General features: G+C 33.1%; 1 protein-coding gene across 1 annotated transcript in view; it reads right to left on the bottom strand.

Annotated features, from left to right (window-relative positions):
* RFX6 (regulatory factor X6) overlaps positions 1 to 19,807 on the bottom strand; it is a 69,985-nt gene that overhangs the window by 33,638 nt on the left and 16,540 nt on the right. The window contains exons 5-6 of the mRNA XM_001379577.4: positions 9,873 to 9,950; positions 6,470 to 6,497 (exon numbers count right to left, since the gene is read on the bottom strand). Coding sequence (XP_001379614.1) covers positions 6,470 to 6,497; positions 9,873 to 9,950 — 106 coding nt within the window. The remainder of the gene's footprint in view (positions 1 to 6,469; positions 6,498 to 9,872; positions 9,951 to 19,807) is intronic.

The following is a 19,807-nucleotide window of genomic DNA, read 5'->3' as shown; positions in this document are numbered from 1 at the left end:
CAGATTCATAAATAGGGGAAACTATATAGGAGTCCAGAGTCTCTGAACCTAGATTCCCTTAAGGCACAAACCCTGACAAGATCATCTCTCTGTACCACATTCACATTTGGTCAAGAAAACAACCCCACCAAAATGAACTCACCAGATGTGCTATGCTATGTCAGCCATAGTCCTAGTCATAATTATATCATCAAGAAACTATTTTGGGCAAAAACAATCATAAGATCACAGATTTTAAGATGGAAGAGTCATTAAAAATCATGTAGTCCAAACCTTCTTTTACAGATTAAGAAACTGAGTTGGGAGGCAATAAAAGACTTGTTTGGCATCATTCAGACAATAGAGAGTAGTCAGAACTCAAACCCAGGTCTTCTGACCTTAACTAAACCCAGCTCTCTTTAATTGTACTACATGGCCTATGGGCAACAAGGTGGCAAAAAGGATACAGCGCCGGGTCTTGAAGTCAAGAATATTCATCTTTCTGAGTTCAAATTCTGCTTCAGACACTTCCTAGCTGTATGATCCTAGGCAAGTCACTTAATTATGTTTGCCTCAGTTTCCTCATATATAAAATGATCTGGAGAAGGAAATGGTAAACCACTCCAGTATCTTTGCCAAGAAAACCCCATATGAGGGTTCAGAGTGTCAGACATAATTGAAATAACTACATTAACAACAATAAAAACTCAGCTTATTGGTATGAGTACCTTCTAAAAAACAATTTCATAGCTCTTAAACCCCATCTTTGCACATTTGTTTCAAGATTTTTTTCTGCCATATTTATAACCTTTCATGTCCCCAAACAAAAGATTTATTATTGTGCATCAATAGGCCATATTTCTACCTTGCCTTATCAATACCCTCTGTTCCCTAAAGGCAAGAAAAGGCAGGGAATGAAGACCAGGCAGGGAGAATTTGGGCCCTAAAATAAATGTCTTCTAGCTTGAAAATACTTGTAAAGACAAAAACCAATGTTTTTTATTTGTATTTGACAATATACTTGTCTTATTTAAATTTTTTATAAAAAAAAATGCAATTGATTCATTTAAAGGAGAAAAACACTTTTTCACCTATTTTACATATTCTGTTACCAGGAATAGTTGAGAGGAATGAAATATTCTAGTTATCAGTATTATTATTATTATTATTATTTGGGTTGCCATAGTCACCTTACAGTGACAACAGTAATTTGAGAATGATGGTAGATTTGGAAAGAATTATAATTCAGTAAAATACACTTACTATCAAGACAACCATTAATGTAATTTAACCCTTTTTCTGATTCAGAAGGCACTTTCAGAACTTGCATTAATTGATAGTAATTGATATGAACATCAGTTAGCAGTGAATTGACAATGAATGGAAATATCAGATAATGGAAGTGTTCGGCCAATAGAGTATCTGGAAACAGAAAATATGTAGCTGAACAGGAAAAAGAATGGAAAGGACTAGATCTATGATTTCACTAGCATAAGGAACTACTGGAGGAGGAAACTACTTTTACCAATTCAGGATGGTGCCTTCTCTACAACTGATAATCTTAGATGATTGCCCAAAGCACAGAGAAATGAACTGATTTACCTAGTAATGCATTAGAAGCAGGATTTGAACCTAGTTCTTCATAGCTTCAAGACAAACTTTTCATCTATTATGCCATAGAAGAGAAAAAAGGGGATCAGAATATTAAATTTTGCCAATTAATAAGGAAACTATTTGCAGACCATATAGGATCTTAGGCCCTAGAAGGAACATTAAAAGTCATCTAGTTTAATCTCATGATTTTACAGAAAGAAAACATAAGCCAAGAGAAGTCTAGCCAGTGACAGAGTAAATAGTAGGCAAAACTAAGATTCAAACCCTGGTTTTTCTCATTCCACATCTAATGCTCTTTCTACTGCACCACACTAATTCTCCATAACAAAATTTAATTTTTAGAAAACCATCTTTCTTCCCCAATAACTTTTTTCTTAATAACATCATTAACCAGGATAGGGCTGATTGAATCATTTAGAAGAAAAGGTATTTTTATTTTAATGAATAAGTGGTTCTATAATTTTAAATAATTATGTGAGTATGACATAATTTTGTCCAGAAGTAGAGTGTTTATTCAAAATCAGCAGAGGTGAATGGGAAGCAGTGAGAAGAAACATTAAAATATAGTGTGAGAGAAGGGAGGGGAAACAAATTGAAGAGGTCACTTGGGACATTTCTACAATTGGGTAAGAAGGCAGAAAAATTCATTTTACCAATCTAATAATAAGAAAAACCTAGAATGTGCAATACTAAAAGTCAGAGCTGAGAAGCAAGAAATATGGGTTTCTAAAAGGACCAGAAAGCTGTTTGTTGTTCTTTTGTTTTCTATATAAGGAGGTACCAAGCCATTGATTAGAGAGGTGCCTCCTTGCTTACCTAGTGAAGTGACATTTGGACTGTTGTGCTGAGCCTTAAGCATCTCATTACCAAAAGTTGTAAGGAAAGAAAAACAGAATGAGCCTAGAGAAGAGAAACAAATATGATTAGAAGGAGGGAGGGACTGATTTATGAGGGAAGATTAAAGGAGTTAAATCTATATAGCTCAACTAAGTGATGACTAAGGGAGAATGTGATAACAGTCTACAAATATTTGAAAAGCATGCTAAGGAGGGGGATGCACTATTTGGCTTGATGTAGAGTTGTTAACTGGCCATGAAAGGATGAAGTTAAAGAAAGGGAAATTCAGAAGGAAAATCTGACTGAAAAGGATGAAATCACAGTGTTTTGCCAGAGCAAAATGACAACTGCATTATTTAAAGTATTTAAAATAAATCTGAGCCAAGAAATAGAAAATACATTGTTTATGACTGGCCTTGCTCAGATGGTGAACTGGTTAATGCATATTTTTTTAGCTTCAGTTTTTGTTTTAATCCTAGAGAGGTTTTTCCTGACAAAACCAATTTTACCCACTACATTTTCTTGATTTCAACTATATTTTGTCCACTTAGAATTTTGCTTATCCTAATTTTTTTATTCTTATATTTTATTATGAAAAGATTAACATTGTGGGAAGTCACTTATTTTTCAATGGCCTAGTATCAATGAATTTGAATATTTTTTAGTCTGACCAATGTTTTATAAAGTTTCAAATACCTTATGTCAGATAAAAACTTTACAATGTAATTGCTATTTTTTTCCCTTCTAGTTCCTAATTTTCTAAGAAATAAGGTAATATTTTTACTCTGTCCTTCTTGGATAGCCTCTCTGGAAAGTTTTTATTATCATGACAATTATCCCAATTTCTTCAATAAACTTTCCCTCCACAAAGATGCATTGTGTATAAGTACTATATTAATTCATTTGTCAGTTGTAGTAGTAGTAGTTGTTGTAGTAGTAGTAGTTGTAGTTGTAGTAGTAGTACAGTAGAAGTAGTAATATAGTAGAAGCAATAGCTATTATTGCTTTATCCATAGAATCCTTCACAAAACTCAATCTGGAGTGGTAGACACAGTCAAACCAAGAAGTCAGAAAGACCTGAATTCAAGTTCTGCCTCTAACATACTGGTTATAGAATTATAAGTAACTCTTAATTTCTTAGTACCCACACATGCTCTGAGACAACAAAGTTGTAGAAGCAGGGGAAGTTTCCTCATCAAGAATTCCCAAAATTAATAAAATCTCAGGTCCAGGTGAAAAGAAAGTCTTTCACAGAAGATTTATTTCCACATTTTCACAGATCTAGATCTAATTAACTTGCCTTGGCTGAAAGACAAAAGAGTAAAATCTCAAAAATGAAAGCTTAGCTTGATATTTCCACTAATAATAGTGAAAGTTTTCAATTAATAGACATCATATTGCTTATAATCACCTTTAAAATACCTTTTAGCAGTTTAAGGAAATGCTTTTGATCATACACAATTTGTCCTTTTAACTAAAACACTAAATCCTCTATCCTGGAACAGAAGATAATAATGAGAATTGTCTATTTTTTCCAAAATCAAGAGGATGTGGAAAAAAAAATTCTACCTAATCCTTAGCTGTACAATTAGCAGGCAATACTTCTCCCTACTCTGCTAAGGGAAGAAATCAAAGAAGCATTTCATTCCTTGCCTTTCCAAAGTACATAAAAGGGTTAATGAAGTTTGCTGATATCCAGGACTAATTTCAACATGAATTCCAAGAATGGCAAACTTGATAACATTACAACTGCCTTTCAAATTGGCCTTAAGATCCTACGACTGTTAAGTCCCAAGCCAAAATGTATTAAAAAAAAAAAAACAAAAAAACATTTGGGGAATTTTTTTGTTTATTCATTTTAAAGCAAAGTCCCTATTCTTAAGAATTCCCCAAAGATGCTATGAACTCTGGTTTATGGGGGGCCTCTCACTATTCAAGAGAGGAGCACAAAGAAGTGAGCAATCTCCAAATGGAAAGAGATGGTACGATTTTATTTAAATGAGACAACACATGTGGAAACACTCTGTGTATCATCAAAAACTAAATAAACATAATTTGTTTATCCCTTCCCCACACTGAGTACATATTTGGCATAGCCATTTCTTCCTTACTTTCCCCTTTGAAAGCCAAATTTAATCTTGAAATTCTGTTCATTTTAACAGATTTATATGATCTAGTAGGCATAATAGAAACATTGGACTTAGCATGGGAAGGAAGCTGAAAATAATATTTGGAGGATCCAAAACTGTGATTTCATCAGTGTATGAAGCTTCCACAGTGAAAAACTTGACTATAGATGCATCTCAATAATCAACCATATCATTAAGCAACTGGTGACTCAGTGGACAAAGTGTTGAGCCTGTAGTCAGGAAGAGGAGAGGTTAAATCTGGCCTCAGACACTAGCTTTGTGACCCTAGGTACATCATTTAACTTGTTTGCCTCAGTTTCCTCAACTGTAAAATGGGGACATTTTAACTGTCCCCAAACTCAGTTTCCTCAACTGTAAAATGGGGAGTTTTAAGGGATATTATGAGATCAAGTGAGATAATGTTTACAAAAAAGTGCTTCTCACTCAGCCTGGCATATAGCAGGTGCTCTATAAATGCTTATTCCCTCCCTACTTCACCTTTAGCTCAATTTTAAGGTTTCCAGGAGCATTAAAAAATTAGATGACTTGCCCATAGTCACACAGCTAGTATGTCGGAGGTGGAACTTGAATCCAGGAATTCCTGACTGCACAGCTGTTCATCCTATCCACTAGGGTCATACTGCTTCTTGCAGATCGAGTACACTTGATGAACGATTTCATTTTTCATTAGATATACAAAGAAGGTTTAACAAGTGAATAATATTGAATTGTTCTCCACTATTAGTATCACTCATTAAGCAAAGAGAAAGTGCTAAATTAAAGAAATTATTTAAAATTTAAATTCTGAATTGTTAACCACATGTCACTGAAACAGCATATTGAGTAATTTTTTTCCAGTTTAAAAATTGTTTATCAACACACAAAGAGTTTATTTAGTTGCCAAAAAGGGCAATCTAAGGAGTTTTATTATGTAATTACCCATTAAATGTATTTTTAAAAGCCTTAGTGAAAAGAAATTGGTTCCCTTCAGAGAGTTGGGGGTTCATTTCATTTGATTTTATTTTTTGAGATAACAGACTTGCATCATTTCACTGTCCTAATGGAGTTTCATGATTCTCAGTTCTAGATTGGCTCATGTACCACATTGCCGCCTACTCTTAGTTCTACAGCACCTGTTTCTAATGGCTCTTTAACCTCAGGATAATGAGAGCATTATTATCTGCCTAATTAGCCATGCAGTCTCTAATGGCAGATTAACTGGTTTAGATAAAGATAGTTTGCTGATATGTTGCTCCACAGGAAAAATACTAACTAAAGAAAAGTGGTACAACATACCAGAGATAAGCAGCATTGGTGGTTTTCAGTAATTACTCTTCCAGATTTCAGGTTTTATTTAAATTGGCATATTCTGAACACAAATTATATTCAACCCTGTTGCTTTAAAACTTTTTCTTTTACCTTATTTTAGTGGGAATTTACAGAGGTGTCTTTAAAACTTTATTTGATCTAAGGCAGGGTTCCTAACCTTTTGTGTATCATGGACCCTTTTGGCAGCCTAATGAAGCCGGTGGACTGCTTCCCCTTTATGGATCCTGTTTTGTTTTTGTTTTTTATAATTTTTGGAAATGTTAAATTTCATTCCAAGATAGTCAAAATAAAGATTTAATTATTTGCCCCATCCAAGTTCAGAGATCTCTGGAAATCTAACCACAAACCCTTTGGTGTATCCCAATTTAAGAATTCCTGATCTAAGGTACAGATAATTAGAAGATTATCTCTTCAAGACATTGTATAATTGAGTCATGGAACAAAAAATGTGCCCATGTAGTAGAAATTGAGGTTGTTTCTCGTTCAAGATGTGAAGGAGTTTTGAAGTTCTAAACTATTCTGCTCTATGTTATTCAGCAGGTAAGTTTTATAATAACAATGTAAAAAAAAATAATGCTTACCTCATTCTTCAGCTTGCTTCCAGAAAACCTTAAAAATCAATACATTTTCCATTAGTTCCAAAAGAACATTAAAGTTCTAGCATTAGGAAAAAAAATATTCAGAGGACCTATTAAAAGAATGATTCATATCATGCTTGGGAAAATGTACATACTCATACAGAAGTAATCCTTTGATTATCTCTCCAAAGGAACCAGGCTTTTCTCTTAACTTACACAGAACTCAAGGAGATACTTGGGGAAAGGTAAAATGAGAAGAAATTATAGAAATTGCTTAAGGATTTAAGTATAAGAATCTCAACTGAAATTTTTCACATGAACCTAAGTAGTTTCTGGAAATATAAAAAACTATCATTTGCTATATTAAATGGTAATTCACAATTATTAACATATTATATATTAAAGTTCAGCCCAAACCTCAACTCTTACCTGAGTCTTTTCCTGGCCTTTTTCCCCAGAGGCTAAAGCCTTCCACAAAATTAGGAATGAAGGGTGGGGAACAAGCATTTAATAAGCATCTACTACATGCCAGGTGTTATGCCAAATGTTTTGCAAATACTATTATCTCATTTGATCCTCATAACAGCTGCTATTATTAATCATCATTTTACAGTTGAGGAAACTGAGGCAGACAGAGGTTAAATGACTTGCCCAGGGTCAGACAGCTATCCAGATTTTAACTCAGCTCTTCCAGGTGCCCAGGTCCAGCATTCTATCCACTGGACCACCTATCCACCTGTCATATTATCTTACATTTCCTTAGTATATATTTCTTTGTATACATGGAGTCTCTTGATAGAATGAAACCTTCCAGAAGGCAGGGATTGTTTCATTCATTGCATTTGAATAGGGCCTAACACATAGTAAGTGCTTTATAAATGCTTTTTGACTTCTTTTTATGGTGCATGGAAACATAAAAAAATTTTTTAAAGAAAGATTGGGCACATGGGGCAATATCAAAATCAAGAGTGCATTTTCAGGGGCATTGAAAGCCAGGCCCAGAGATGGGAGATCAGGAGTTCACATATGGCCTCAGACACTTCCTAGCTGTGAGACCCTGGGCAAGTCACTTAACCCTCATTGCCTAGCCTTTAACACTCTTCTGCTTTAGAACCAATACATAGTATTGATTCTAAGATGGAAGGTAATGGAAGTTTTTTTTATTAAAAAAGACTGCATTTTCACATTTCATTACCTGTTTTTCCTCACCTTAGTTTTCATCTTTTTCATTAGAACTTTGTTAATAATAACTAATATATTGGATTTCGATTGTACCTTCTCTCTGCAAAGCTCAAAGAATTTTCATATATGTATTATAGATGTTTTATTACTTGAGTAATCAACAAGCATTTACTGAGCACCTAGTATGTGCCAAGCACCATGCTAGATACTGGGTATACAAAAACAATGAATGAAATAAACTACTTTGCAGGACCTTTCACTGATCCTCACAATGTCCTGAGAAGTATATATTTTCTCTATTTAAAAAAACAGAGATTTAAAAAATCAAATAAATAAATAAAAATAGAAACAAAAATGGTACAAAGAGTGATAACCAACCACAGTCACTAACAGAGTATGAAAAAGCCCAGTTCTCATAATTTCTAATCCAAGACCCTTTCCATAAGGCTATGCTGCCTCCTTTGCATCCATCCTTGTCTCTGTGGCAGGTAGATGCTATGAAACTATATACTGTTGCTCTATTCACTGTGCTACATAATTGCCCTGAAACAATATACTTTTAAGCAGCTCCTGGATGTCACAAATTATTTATATGCTTCCAATTGATCACTTCTAATAGGTCTTATTAATTAGTTAATTAGTTGACTGAAAATGCACAAATGATTTGATATTAAGTTTTCTTCTGATAAGAAGTAAGCTCATCCCTTGATATAATTTTATTTTAAAAATATTTTTCCATGGTTACATGATTCATGATTCATGTTCTCTCCCTTCCCTCTTCCCTCCCCCCTCCCAGAGCTGAAAAGTAGTTCTACTGGGTTATGCATGTTAAGCTCACTCCTTGAAAGCTGTGGTATAAAACAATCTCAGATGAAGATCCTACTTTAGTCATTCATAGATGGTGGGAACTTCGACAAATCAGGTCACTTCTCAGAACCTCAGTTTCCACATCTACAAAATGAAGATATCTACTTTCCTCATCAGGTTGTTATAAAGTAGGAATCACTAGTGGCTGACACTATGATTTAATTTATATAAAGAACTACATCAATGGAACTACTGATAAGGAAATTCCCTTTACTAATTCCAGGGGATACTAGTTTCTAGGCTTTATAATTTGACAAAATTGCCTAGGTATGGGCAATTCTAAGAGGTAAGTATCAAATGACACAATTATCCCAGGCAGAACTCAAACACATGTCTTCTTGGCACTAAAAATAGCTCTCTGTTCATGCTGCCTTTTATCTCATGCTCTTGTGAGACAAGTTCTTTGAAAATCTTAAGGAGTTCTATACAAATGGAAGTTTTCTCCTTCAGAAGATGGGTATTATTCATTGGTGCTGCTAGCTGCCATATGAATTTGATTATTCCCCACCCCTAAAAGTTTCAATGAACATTTATTTAGTCCTCAAAGTATAATAAGCTAGCACTAATTTCTTCTGGCTGTCTGTCTTAACAATCTTTTACCTCCAGGCATAAATAATAATGAGAGGTAGAAAAACCTGGAAAACTGGGAGGTTCTTGGGGTTAAGAAGTCTTCAGGGTAAGTCTTGCAAATATAGTCGGTGTGACCATTTAAAAGTTAATTTACCTCTCATCAACTCAAGCATTTCTCTTACAATCAAAGTTGGGAAATCGTCGCTGATCTACATAGGTCAAAGGAAGTTCTACACACTAATGTATAATCATTGGTCTGAACTGCTCTCTCAAACAACACGAAAAAGAATTTTATAAATTATTAGTATTTGTGATGTTCCAGACACTGTGTTAGTTGCTAGGGATACAGAGAGGAAGAGAGAAACAATCTTTACTCTCTGGGAGTTTGCCTGAATCATAGAGTGCAAGAAGAATAATGACCAATGAAACTGGAAAGAGAGGTTGTAGGCAGCTTGTGTAGAGCTTTAACTATCCCTTAGGCAAATATAATTTGTCCTCTTGTTTATCACTGATATCTTCCAAATAAAAGGATCCAGACTAGCCAGCAAATACTCATTTAAATGGAATCCTGCTCCCCCTCCTCCTTTTTTAAAAAAATGTCTTTCTAAGAACTGGTTAGTTTCTAAATACTTCCTCAGCAATTCCTCTTTTTAAGTACCAAGGAGAAGGATCTTGGGGAGCACAATAGCAGTGAGTATAGATGTCTAAATAAGCATGATGAGGAGGTATCTTTGTTTATTTGGAGAAAGATGAAAGCAAGCTGAAAATGTCTCTGAACTATACATACCTTGTCAGACCCTTCCCAGAGTAGACAGAGTGATAATATGCACTGCTTTCTTTGATGCCAATCCCATAATAGTGATACCTGGGGTAGGGGTGGGGAAGAGAAAAGAGAAGCAATGCTAAGTTCAGCAACAGCCTGGCAAGAGACCAATAGGTTAGAAAGAAATTTGATACAGTAAATGCTAACTATATTTCTAGGTTTTCCTGTCATCATTTCATTAATCAGTATCTGAAATTCCTAAAAGTCTCACTTAAAGGTTTATGAGATCACAGATCTAGAGCTGGAGAGATGAAGAAACTGAGGTCTAGGGCACTTGTGGCTTTCCTAAGATAAAAGAAGTAAGTGATGGATGCTTATACTTCTGGTGCTAGGCTACATTGTGCACATGACAATGAAAGAATGAAGGAAGGAAAGGAAGGAGGGAAGAAGAAAGGAAAAGAGGAAGGGAGGGAAGGAGGAAAGAAAAAAAGGAGTTAGAAGTCTCAGGACCATGGCTGAAAAGCTTTAAGATATAAGAACATATTCTAAGTGTACACAATGTGACTAACTGCAAATTGCTTCATTAAAGAACATATGAAGTTGGGGCAACTAGATGGCTCAGTGGATAGAGAGCAAGGCTGGGAGATGGGAGGCTCTGGGTTCAAATATGGTTTCAAACATTTCCTAATTGTGTGGCTCTGAGCAAGTCACTTAATCCCCATAATCTAGCTCTTACTACTCTTCTGCCTTGGAAACAATATTTAAAACTGATTCTAAGACAGAAATTAAGGGTTGTTTTTTATTTAAAGAACATATGAAATTTAGCCAAAAAAATTGTTTTTACAGGAAGAAATAAAATGTGATGTGGGAAAACATTAACACATTTTATGAGAGCTGGTGTCCATTAGGTTGAGCAGTTGTCAGTTATTTTAAATTAATTAGATTAAATTATTTCAAATGAAATAAGGACATGCTTGTTTTGAGTAGAAAAGTGTTGTAACTGTTGAGAATCAACAACCGCAGACATCAGGGAAGTAGTTATCAGAAGGGGGAAAAAAACTTTTGACACAAAGGTGTCCGAATGATAATGAGCTACTGGATAGATAAATCATCATAACCATGCTCCCATCAATCTCTTCCCACCTCTGGTCACACTTTTTAACATACCACGTATGAAAGTCAGCAAAAATACCACCTCATAGGTGTGCAAGGGAGAGAAGCATACTACTCTATCAAAGTATCAGGACTTGTAAAATCAACTAAGGTAAACTTAGCATGTTCTTCCAACACTATGTGGTCTCCCCTCATCCTCTTTCTTACACAGCTCTCAATTGCCCTTCATTGTCTCCTCCCTACGTCCCAACCATTCACCATTTTTTACAGTTTGATATTCCTTGTTGAGGAATGATTATATGTAATTTACAGTCTTTAGAAAGTTGCCTGGGGACAGAGAGTTAAATGACTTGCTCATGGTCATGCCACAGATGATATGTGTCAAAGGCAAGGTTTGAAGCAAGGTCTTCCTTGGCTCCAAGGTGAGCCCTCTATCCAGATGTCATTCTGCCTCAATATATTGAACAACATAAAACTATTATTTGGGGGGGAAGGGTGCTTTTGTCCCTCAAAATGAATTATAAAGTGGGATTTTTAGTTCTAATGAATCTAATGTGGTGTTTAATTTCATTTCTTTGGGTTTTTCCTTAGAAAATATAAAATATATAAAATTAATTTATAGTACTCTCCAAAGGATTAGTAAGGAATGAAGTCAAACAAATGGAAGGGATTCAAGGTTGGTCCTTGCTCAGTTTTGTAGCCAAGCCAAGTTTACATGCTCAAAATCTGTGACTCTTTTCCAAGCTTAAAATTCTTTCCATTTCCTATTTCATCCCTATAGTTTTTAAAGTGAGTTCTTCCAGAGGCAGCTGGATGGCTCAATGGATTTAAAGTCAGGCCTAGATATGGGGGGTCTTGGGTTCAAATTTGGTTTCACACACTTCCTGGCTGTGTGACCTTGGGCACGTCACTTAACCCCCAATGCCTAGACCTTACCATTCTTTTGCCTTGGAACCAAAACACAGCATTGATTCTAAGATGAAAGGTAATGGTTTAAAAAAGAAAGAAAGAAAAGATAATGAATTCTTCCATTCCTAATGTAAATTTCAGGCATGAACAAGAAAAGCAGCAATTGATTTAGCCATGACCCTTTAGTATCATCAATATAATTTCCTTCTCTAGAAATTATAACCATAATGATTTGCATTTACACAGTATGTTTTATCCTGCAAGTTCCCAAAGCCTTTGACAAGTTGAATAAATGCATTAAAATCACAGCAATCATTCTATCCATCAAAAAGCTAGCATTGGTTTTGTTTGCAGCTTTGATGAAGGTAATCACATCAGAATAGACAATGGCATCATTTATGTCCATGCTCAATGCTTGCCACCAAGGAAGCATAGATTTAATTCAATTCAAACCACTAAATTAGGACTTGAGAATAGAAAAAGGAAATCAAGATGATGATCAACTGAGGACTAATAAAAACACTAATGGAATTCATTCCAAATCACAAATTTAGGAAACTTTCCCTAAGGTACACAAAGTACAGATAAGCATGTCCTTCAACCAAAAATTATGAAAATGCCAAGTGTAAAGTTCATGGAATACCAGACAATCTCCTATATAAAACCCCCTTGTCTATATTCTCTTAAAGTTCTCTGTAAAAAATAATTTATATATAACCTGGAAACAAGGATTCTTGGGGCACCTGTTTATGTAGTTAAAGGAAGGGCCTGTTCAAACATTTAAAAAAGTAAATGGTATTGTTTTGTATTTTTCATCAAAATTTTGAATCATAGTATTTTAGATCTTATAATTTTGGTGGTCTAAACCTATTTAAGAGTAAGGAAACTGTAATCTATAGATAGTAAGTAATTTGACTAAGGTCACATACAAAACGAGTCTAGGTCACCTGAACCCCAAATCCAATGCTTTTTTTTTTCTTTTTTGCTATGACAAACTTCCTTCTAATAGACATGTTCAATTCCTATGTAAGGTCATTCTAATAAAAAAGGGTTTAAAAGCTCCATGAATATGAGACTTGCTGCCTGAAAGAAAAATATGATTATGTGATTTTAGGAGAAAATTATAAAAAACCAAGAAGAATGATGAAAGAGTATAAATACAATAAATAACTAAATTTTGAGAATTGACACTGAGATTTGAGAGAGAGCCAAGTAGTTTTGCCTCCATTATTTTGACCTTGACATAAATAACCTCAATTCCTCTGGAACAGATGACTTCTGCAAATAGAAAAGTAGAAAAATCTCAGAGCTGCTTACATATAAGAATAAACTTTTATTTTTTTTTGATGAAAGTCTGTTTGAAAACAACAAGGATATAGAGGAGGAAAGTTGAAAAATGTGAGAAATATTAAACTTATGAAAACTCCAAAGTATTGAACATATCATTTATCAATAACAGAAAATGTTAGGCAAAAAAAACTGGCACAATTAAATCATTAAAATCTTGCAGAAAGCAGAGGTTTTATTATGTATGAACATGATGAAAAACAGAAAACAAATTGGCAGGTTTTATAACAATAACAACCTACTTGTCTATAAGACTCTATAGTCACAAGGTGCTTTGTAGGGATTTTTTTCAGGTAGCCATGGATATCATAAAAATGTATTTTAATGAAAATCTATTAATTTTCCCTTTTATGAACTAAAAATCAGGTGCCAGTAGTATACTACTATATCTGATCAAGAAAAAAAATAAGCCGAACAAATGAGAAATAGCAATAGAATAGAATTTACATCCTAACTTCAAGGTCTTTACATATGAAAGATTCCTCAGTATGCTATACTGGCATAAGTATACATTAGAAATTTATAAATATATAATAACTATTTCCAGTTTATAACTTTAAATTATGCCCAACAGGAATGTATTGTCTTTCACTTCTGGTTGGTTTTTACTCTTCTTTGTTTTTTATGCTTTAAACCTAATCTTTGGGGTATTTTAATTAAAAGTTTTATTAATGAGTTTTGTTTTAACATTTAAAACACATTTTACTCTCAATTCGTGAAAAGTCTCTTATAACAAAGTAAAACATTTAAATAAGATTAATAATACAGTGACATCATCTGAAAGTGCAAGTCATATTCCAAATTTGTAACTTTTCAAACTCTCTTATTTTAAAAATCTTTTACAATTATAGAAATCTATTTTGTGATAAGACTGAGGAGAGACTCTAAATGAACACTATAATGTAAATTCCAACAACAGGGAAATGGGTTCGAGTCAAGAACACATGTGATAACCAGTGGAATCGTGCGTCGGCTATGGGAGAGGGAAAGGTGGGGGGGGGGAGGGGAGGAAAAGAAAATGATCTTTGTTTCCAGTGAATAATGTATGGAAACGACCAAATAAAATAATGTTTAAAAATTTAAAAAAAAAAAGGAAATCTATTTTGTCTCTCTCCTATCTGCATCTCAATGATAAATTTATGTATTATATATATATGTGTGTGTGTGTGTATATATATATATATATATATATATAAAACAAGTTCAGTACAATAAAGAAAAATGAATTCTCCCAATGGCTATGTTGATCAGTGTATATGGATGTGTGTATGTAGCCATTGAGAGAATTCATTTTTCTTTATTATACATATTTATTATATATAATATGTATATAGTGTAGTGGATAGATAGATAGACAGATAGATAAATAGATGTGTATGTCTTTCATTCTATACCATAATTCCATCACCTCTCTGTCATGAAGAACAGGTTTCACCACTGGTCCTCTGAAATCACAAATAGTCACTTGTTTATATTGTGACCTTTTATAACTTGGGCATCTACTAATTTGGTGCTTATCTTTGTTTAAGGTATGAGGTATTGGTTTAAACATAATTTCTTCCAGACACTACCATCTAATTTACCCATAAATTTTTGTTTAGTAGTGAATCCTTATAGGTTTTTTTCATTGAATACTATGATACTAAATACAACTTCTGTTGTGTTGTATATGAAATCTGTTCCACTATTTTTTACTATTTTTGAAATTATTTCAATAATTAAAGCTTTACAATATAGTTTGAGATATGTCACTGCTTCTTTACATTATTTCTCTTTTTAAAAAAGCATCTTATCTTCTGTCTTAGAATCATTAAGTTTTGGTTCCAAGGCAAAAGAATGAGAAGGGCTAGACTAGGGTTAAGTGACTTGTCCAAGTGGGATACCTGGGAAGTGTTTGAGACTTGATATGAATCCAGGACCTCCCATCTCCAAATGTGGTTTTCTATCACTGAGCCACCTCCTCCTTCCTATATTATTTCACTTGATATTATTGACTTTCTTTCCTTTCCACATTATTTTTTTATTTTTCTAATTTCATAATATATTTCTTTGTTAGCTTGGTATAGCATTGAATAAGTAAATCAACTTAGGCACTATTGTTATTTTTGTTATGCTGACTCTTTTTACCAATAAGCAATGAATATTTTTCTATCATTTATGTCCACTTTTATTTTTGAAAATAATTGTTTCTAGTTATATTCCTATAGTTCTTTTGTGTATCTTGGAAAGTACACTGACAAGTATTTAATATACTCTATAGTTAAAATTTTAAATGTTACTTCTCTATCTCTTCTTTCTAGGAGTTATTGGTATTATAGAGAAATGCTAATGTTTGTGTTGATTTAGTTGATATCTTACAAATTTGCTGGTTATTAATTTCATGTAATTTTTACTTGACTCTGGAATTTTTTAAGTATGTTATCCTTATATCTAGGGAAAAAAGTGGTGGTTTTATTTTTTCTTTACTTATGGTCACTCCCTCAATTTCCCTTTCTTAACTTATTGCTATGTGTATTTCTAACATTGTCAAATAGAAATGGTAACAATGGGCATCCTTCTTTAACCCCTGAATTTATTGAAAAGGTTTCTATTATATGTAATGGTAGCTCTTTATTTTATAAATAAATGATTTATCAAACTAAGGAAAGATACATTTGTTACTATGTTTTCTGGTCTTGTTTTTTTTAATATTTTATTCTACATCTATTGATATAATCATGATTTTTATTCATCTGTTATTACTATGTTTTATTAAGTTTATAGTTTTCCTTATATTAAGTAAATTTTGTATTTAGTGTATAACTCCAACTTAGTCATAGTGTATAATCTACTTGGGATACTGTTTTATCTACTTTGCTATTGTTTTAATAAAATTTTTACATCTATATTTATTGTGGATATTGGTCAATAATTTTCTCTTTTTGTTTTGATTCTCTCCAGTTGACATAACAATGCCATATCTTTGTCATGAAAAGAATTGTGTAGAAACCCAATTAAATATAAAAGATGTCCTAAAATTTTTAAAGCAATTAACAAAATTCAAAACAATAAATAAAACAAAGAACTTTTCCCCCAAAAAAAATCATTAATTTGATAAAAAAGTTAAAAGAAAAATTCAAAATATCAAAATGAAAAAAAGAATTTACAACAATTAAAGAAACAGAATATTAGAAATTATTTTTCCCAACTATATGCCAATAAAACTGATAACTTAAATTTTTAAAAATTTTATAAAAATACAAAATACCCAAATTGACAAAAAAAATAGATAATTAAAACAATCTTGTTACAGAGGAAGAAACTGAATAAGCCATAAATGAACTTCTGAAGAAAAAACTCCAGGACCAGATGGATTGACATATGAATTATAAAAAACAATTGAAGAAAAATTAATTAAAATATTACACAAATGTTTCACAATAATAGCAAAAGAAGAGACCCTAAAATTCCATCCCATTATGCAAATATAATTCTTAGTTTTAGTTATAAAATATGGTATATCAAAATAACATGGTCAACAAAACACCCTGAATCTAGGCAAACCATTTCTGAAGTACAACTAATGAGAACCTAAGTGATAAAGTGCAAAGCATGCTGGCTTTGAACTTGGAAGGATCTGAGGTCAAATCTTACCTGTGCCACTTGTGACACTGAACAACACACTTAACCTATTTGAGTCTCTATTTCCACACCTGTAAAATGAAGTGGTTGATTGAACTGATCTTCAAGGTTCCTTATAATTTTAATATCTATTATCTCCATTTTCCATATCAGAAAACTAGAGCTCAGAAATGTTAACTAACTTGCCCAAGATCATGAACATAAATTTAGAATTTTTTTCAATCATATTCCTCCTAGGAAATAGTAAAAGTGTAAATTGGGGCGGGTGCATCTGGTGGCTCAGTAGACTGAGAGTCAGGCAAAGAGATAGGATGTCCTAGGTTCAAATCTGGCCTCAGATATTTCCTAGATGTGTGGCCCTGGGCAAGACAATTAATCCCCATTGCCTAGCCCTTACCACTCTTCTATGTTAGAATCAATATATATAGTATTGATTCTAAGGCAGAAGGTAAGGGCTTAAAAATAATAAATAAATAAATAAAAATAATAAGTAAATGAACAAACATAAATAAATAAATAGATGAACAATTAAATAAATAAAAGTGTACTCAGTGTTCAGGATGTTGTACTGATCCTCTATAGAGGATCTATGGGGAAAAATAGAGCAGAATTGCCATTGAGGAAAAGGCATAGATGGGTTGAGATCTGTTCCTTTGGAGAGATTCTATACATCAATGAAATTTCAGAGTCTTTGAAGCTCTGGAGTAGTCTAGAAAAAAAAATTTCTCTTCTTACAAGAGCCACCAGTAATAAGGAAAGATGATTCCATAATAATTATTATTTACTGCATGCTAATAAAATGCCAAATTGGTTTTCAGTTAATGAGCTGGTGCTTATCAAATCCGGAAGTAGGATTTGCCTTACTACTAGATAACTAATAAATTTCTTCTCTAGTTCATTACTCCAGACCAATGCTATACTTTGCATGTACAATTTAAGTTTTTCTAGGTAGAGATTAGCATGTATGATAATGTTTTCATTCTGTATTACCAGCTCTTATTTTTAAAAAGAGAGATGATAAATGTCTCTACAATTTTGGGATTAACCAGCTGGATTCTAAAAGATTTTCTGCCTGAGATTGGATAAATTAGGACAGTAAATTTAAGATTGTCTAAATCATTAGCCATATAGTCACAATGTTAGAGCAGGATGGTAAACTTAGGAAACTTCTAGTTTAATCTCTCTCTCTTTTTTTTTTTCAGAAAGGGAAAACTAAGACTTCAGGGTATTAAAAGGACCTATCCGAGGTTCTGACTAAAACAAGAAATAAGCTTCCTTATCTCCTGTAGTCCAATCTAGCACTTTTCCCCACAATACTGATTCCTCCTTAAACAAAAGGGGTCCCCATTTCCTTGCAAAGAATGAAGATGTGCAACTTTGTGTACAAAGGTAGGTAATAAAGAATAATAATAAGATTGTGAAAGGATGAATTTTTTTAAATCTTTAAAGTTTTTTTTTTTAATTCAAGGAACTTTTAAAGAGAGATGAAGTTTTTGAAACTAAATTTTTTAGTTGTCTGAAAACGTTTTTTTCATTTTCTCATGAATTTGGAAGTGCCACGATATTTCTTTTCCTTTCTAATCATTACATGCATTTCCTGTAACATATGTTCACACAGAGTTAGTGGCCCTGATTTTTGTTTACATTATACAAATGATAACTGATAAGGAAATGATGGGATTAAGCTGTTCGAGGGACTTGCAATAACTTGTTATGATAAGACCAGCTGCCATATCAGTTTTATTAACCCACTAAATCACTGCTAATAAATAAGATAATAGCATTTATCCATAGTGTCAGAAAGTTAGGTCTTGCCTAATCAAGATTAAAAGAAATTAAAACCATCAATTAGTCTATCATCTCCCTAAAATAGCAAAGATCCAATTTTTGATGACTAGAGTATTTTTGAGGCATAGATCAAAGAATAGAGTTATACCTACATTTTTCTTGGGTTTTTACCAATTCAATTTAATTCAATTCAACAATCACTTATGTAGTATCTAATATGTGTAAGGCACGACAGAAATATTAGAATCCTTGACCATTCTGTTTTTGAGAAGTAAAGATGGAGTGATACAGTAGAGATATAATACAGACATCTATGTGTATAGTTGGGGAAATGGAGGTGATAAAGAATAGATCCAGACAATGTAACCTAGGAAAATTTGAATAGAGATAAAATACTTTCAGGTTATAGAATTAAGGAAAATCTACCATTTTATTTTTATTATTATATTATCATTTTATTATTATATTATATTAGTTGGGTAGTGTGGGAGAGAAAAATACCTAAATTATCTGAACCTCATTAATAAAATGACTAGAGTGGACTAGATGACTCTTAAGTTCCCTTGTGACTCTAAATATATGATCCAATCAATAAATAAACATTTATTAAGTATTTGCTATGTGCCAAGCAGGCATAGTGCTAAGCTTTGAGGATATAAAAGAAGGAAAAAAGACAGTCCCTTTTCTCAAAGAGCTCACAATTTGGAGCAGAAAAGAAACAAACATACATATAGATATATATGCTAACAAACTATATTTAAGATTAACAGGAAACAATTAAGAGAGGGAAGGCATCAGAATTCAGACGGGTTAGAAGAGACTTCCTGTATAGAAGGTGATCTTAGTTGGGACTTAAAGGCAGCCAAAGAAGCCAGTAGATGAAGTTGAGGAATGATAGTGTTCCAGAAATGGAAACAAGCAGAAAAATGCCTTAAGTTGAAAGATAGAGTATCTTTTATTGGGAAATAGCCAGGAAGCCAGTGTACCCAGCTTCAAAAGGATGTGGGGGGAAAGGGCAGTTGGGTAATACAGAGGATCTGAGTTCAAATCTGGCCATAGACACTTCCTAGTTGTGTGACCTAGCTAAGTCACCACCCCAATTGCTTAGTCCCTTCTGCTCTTCTGTCTTGGAACTGATATTAAGAGAAAAGGCAAGAATTTTTTTTAAAAGAATACATTGT

The sequence above is a fragment of the Monodelphis domestica genome, chromosome 2, assembly GCF_027887165.1.
Source record: "Monodelphis domestica isolate mMonDom1 chromosome 2, mMonDom1.pri, whole genome shotgun sequence".
Lineage (NCBI taxonomy): Eukaryota > Metazoa > Chordata > Mammalia > Didelphimorphia > Didelphidae > Monodelphis > Monodelphis domestica.
This window is presented reverse-complemented; position numbering and strand designations above follow the sequence as displayed.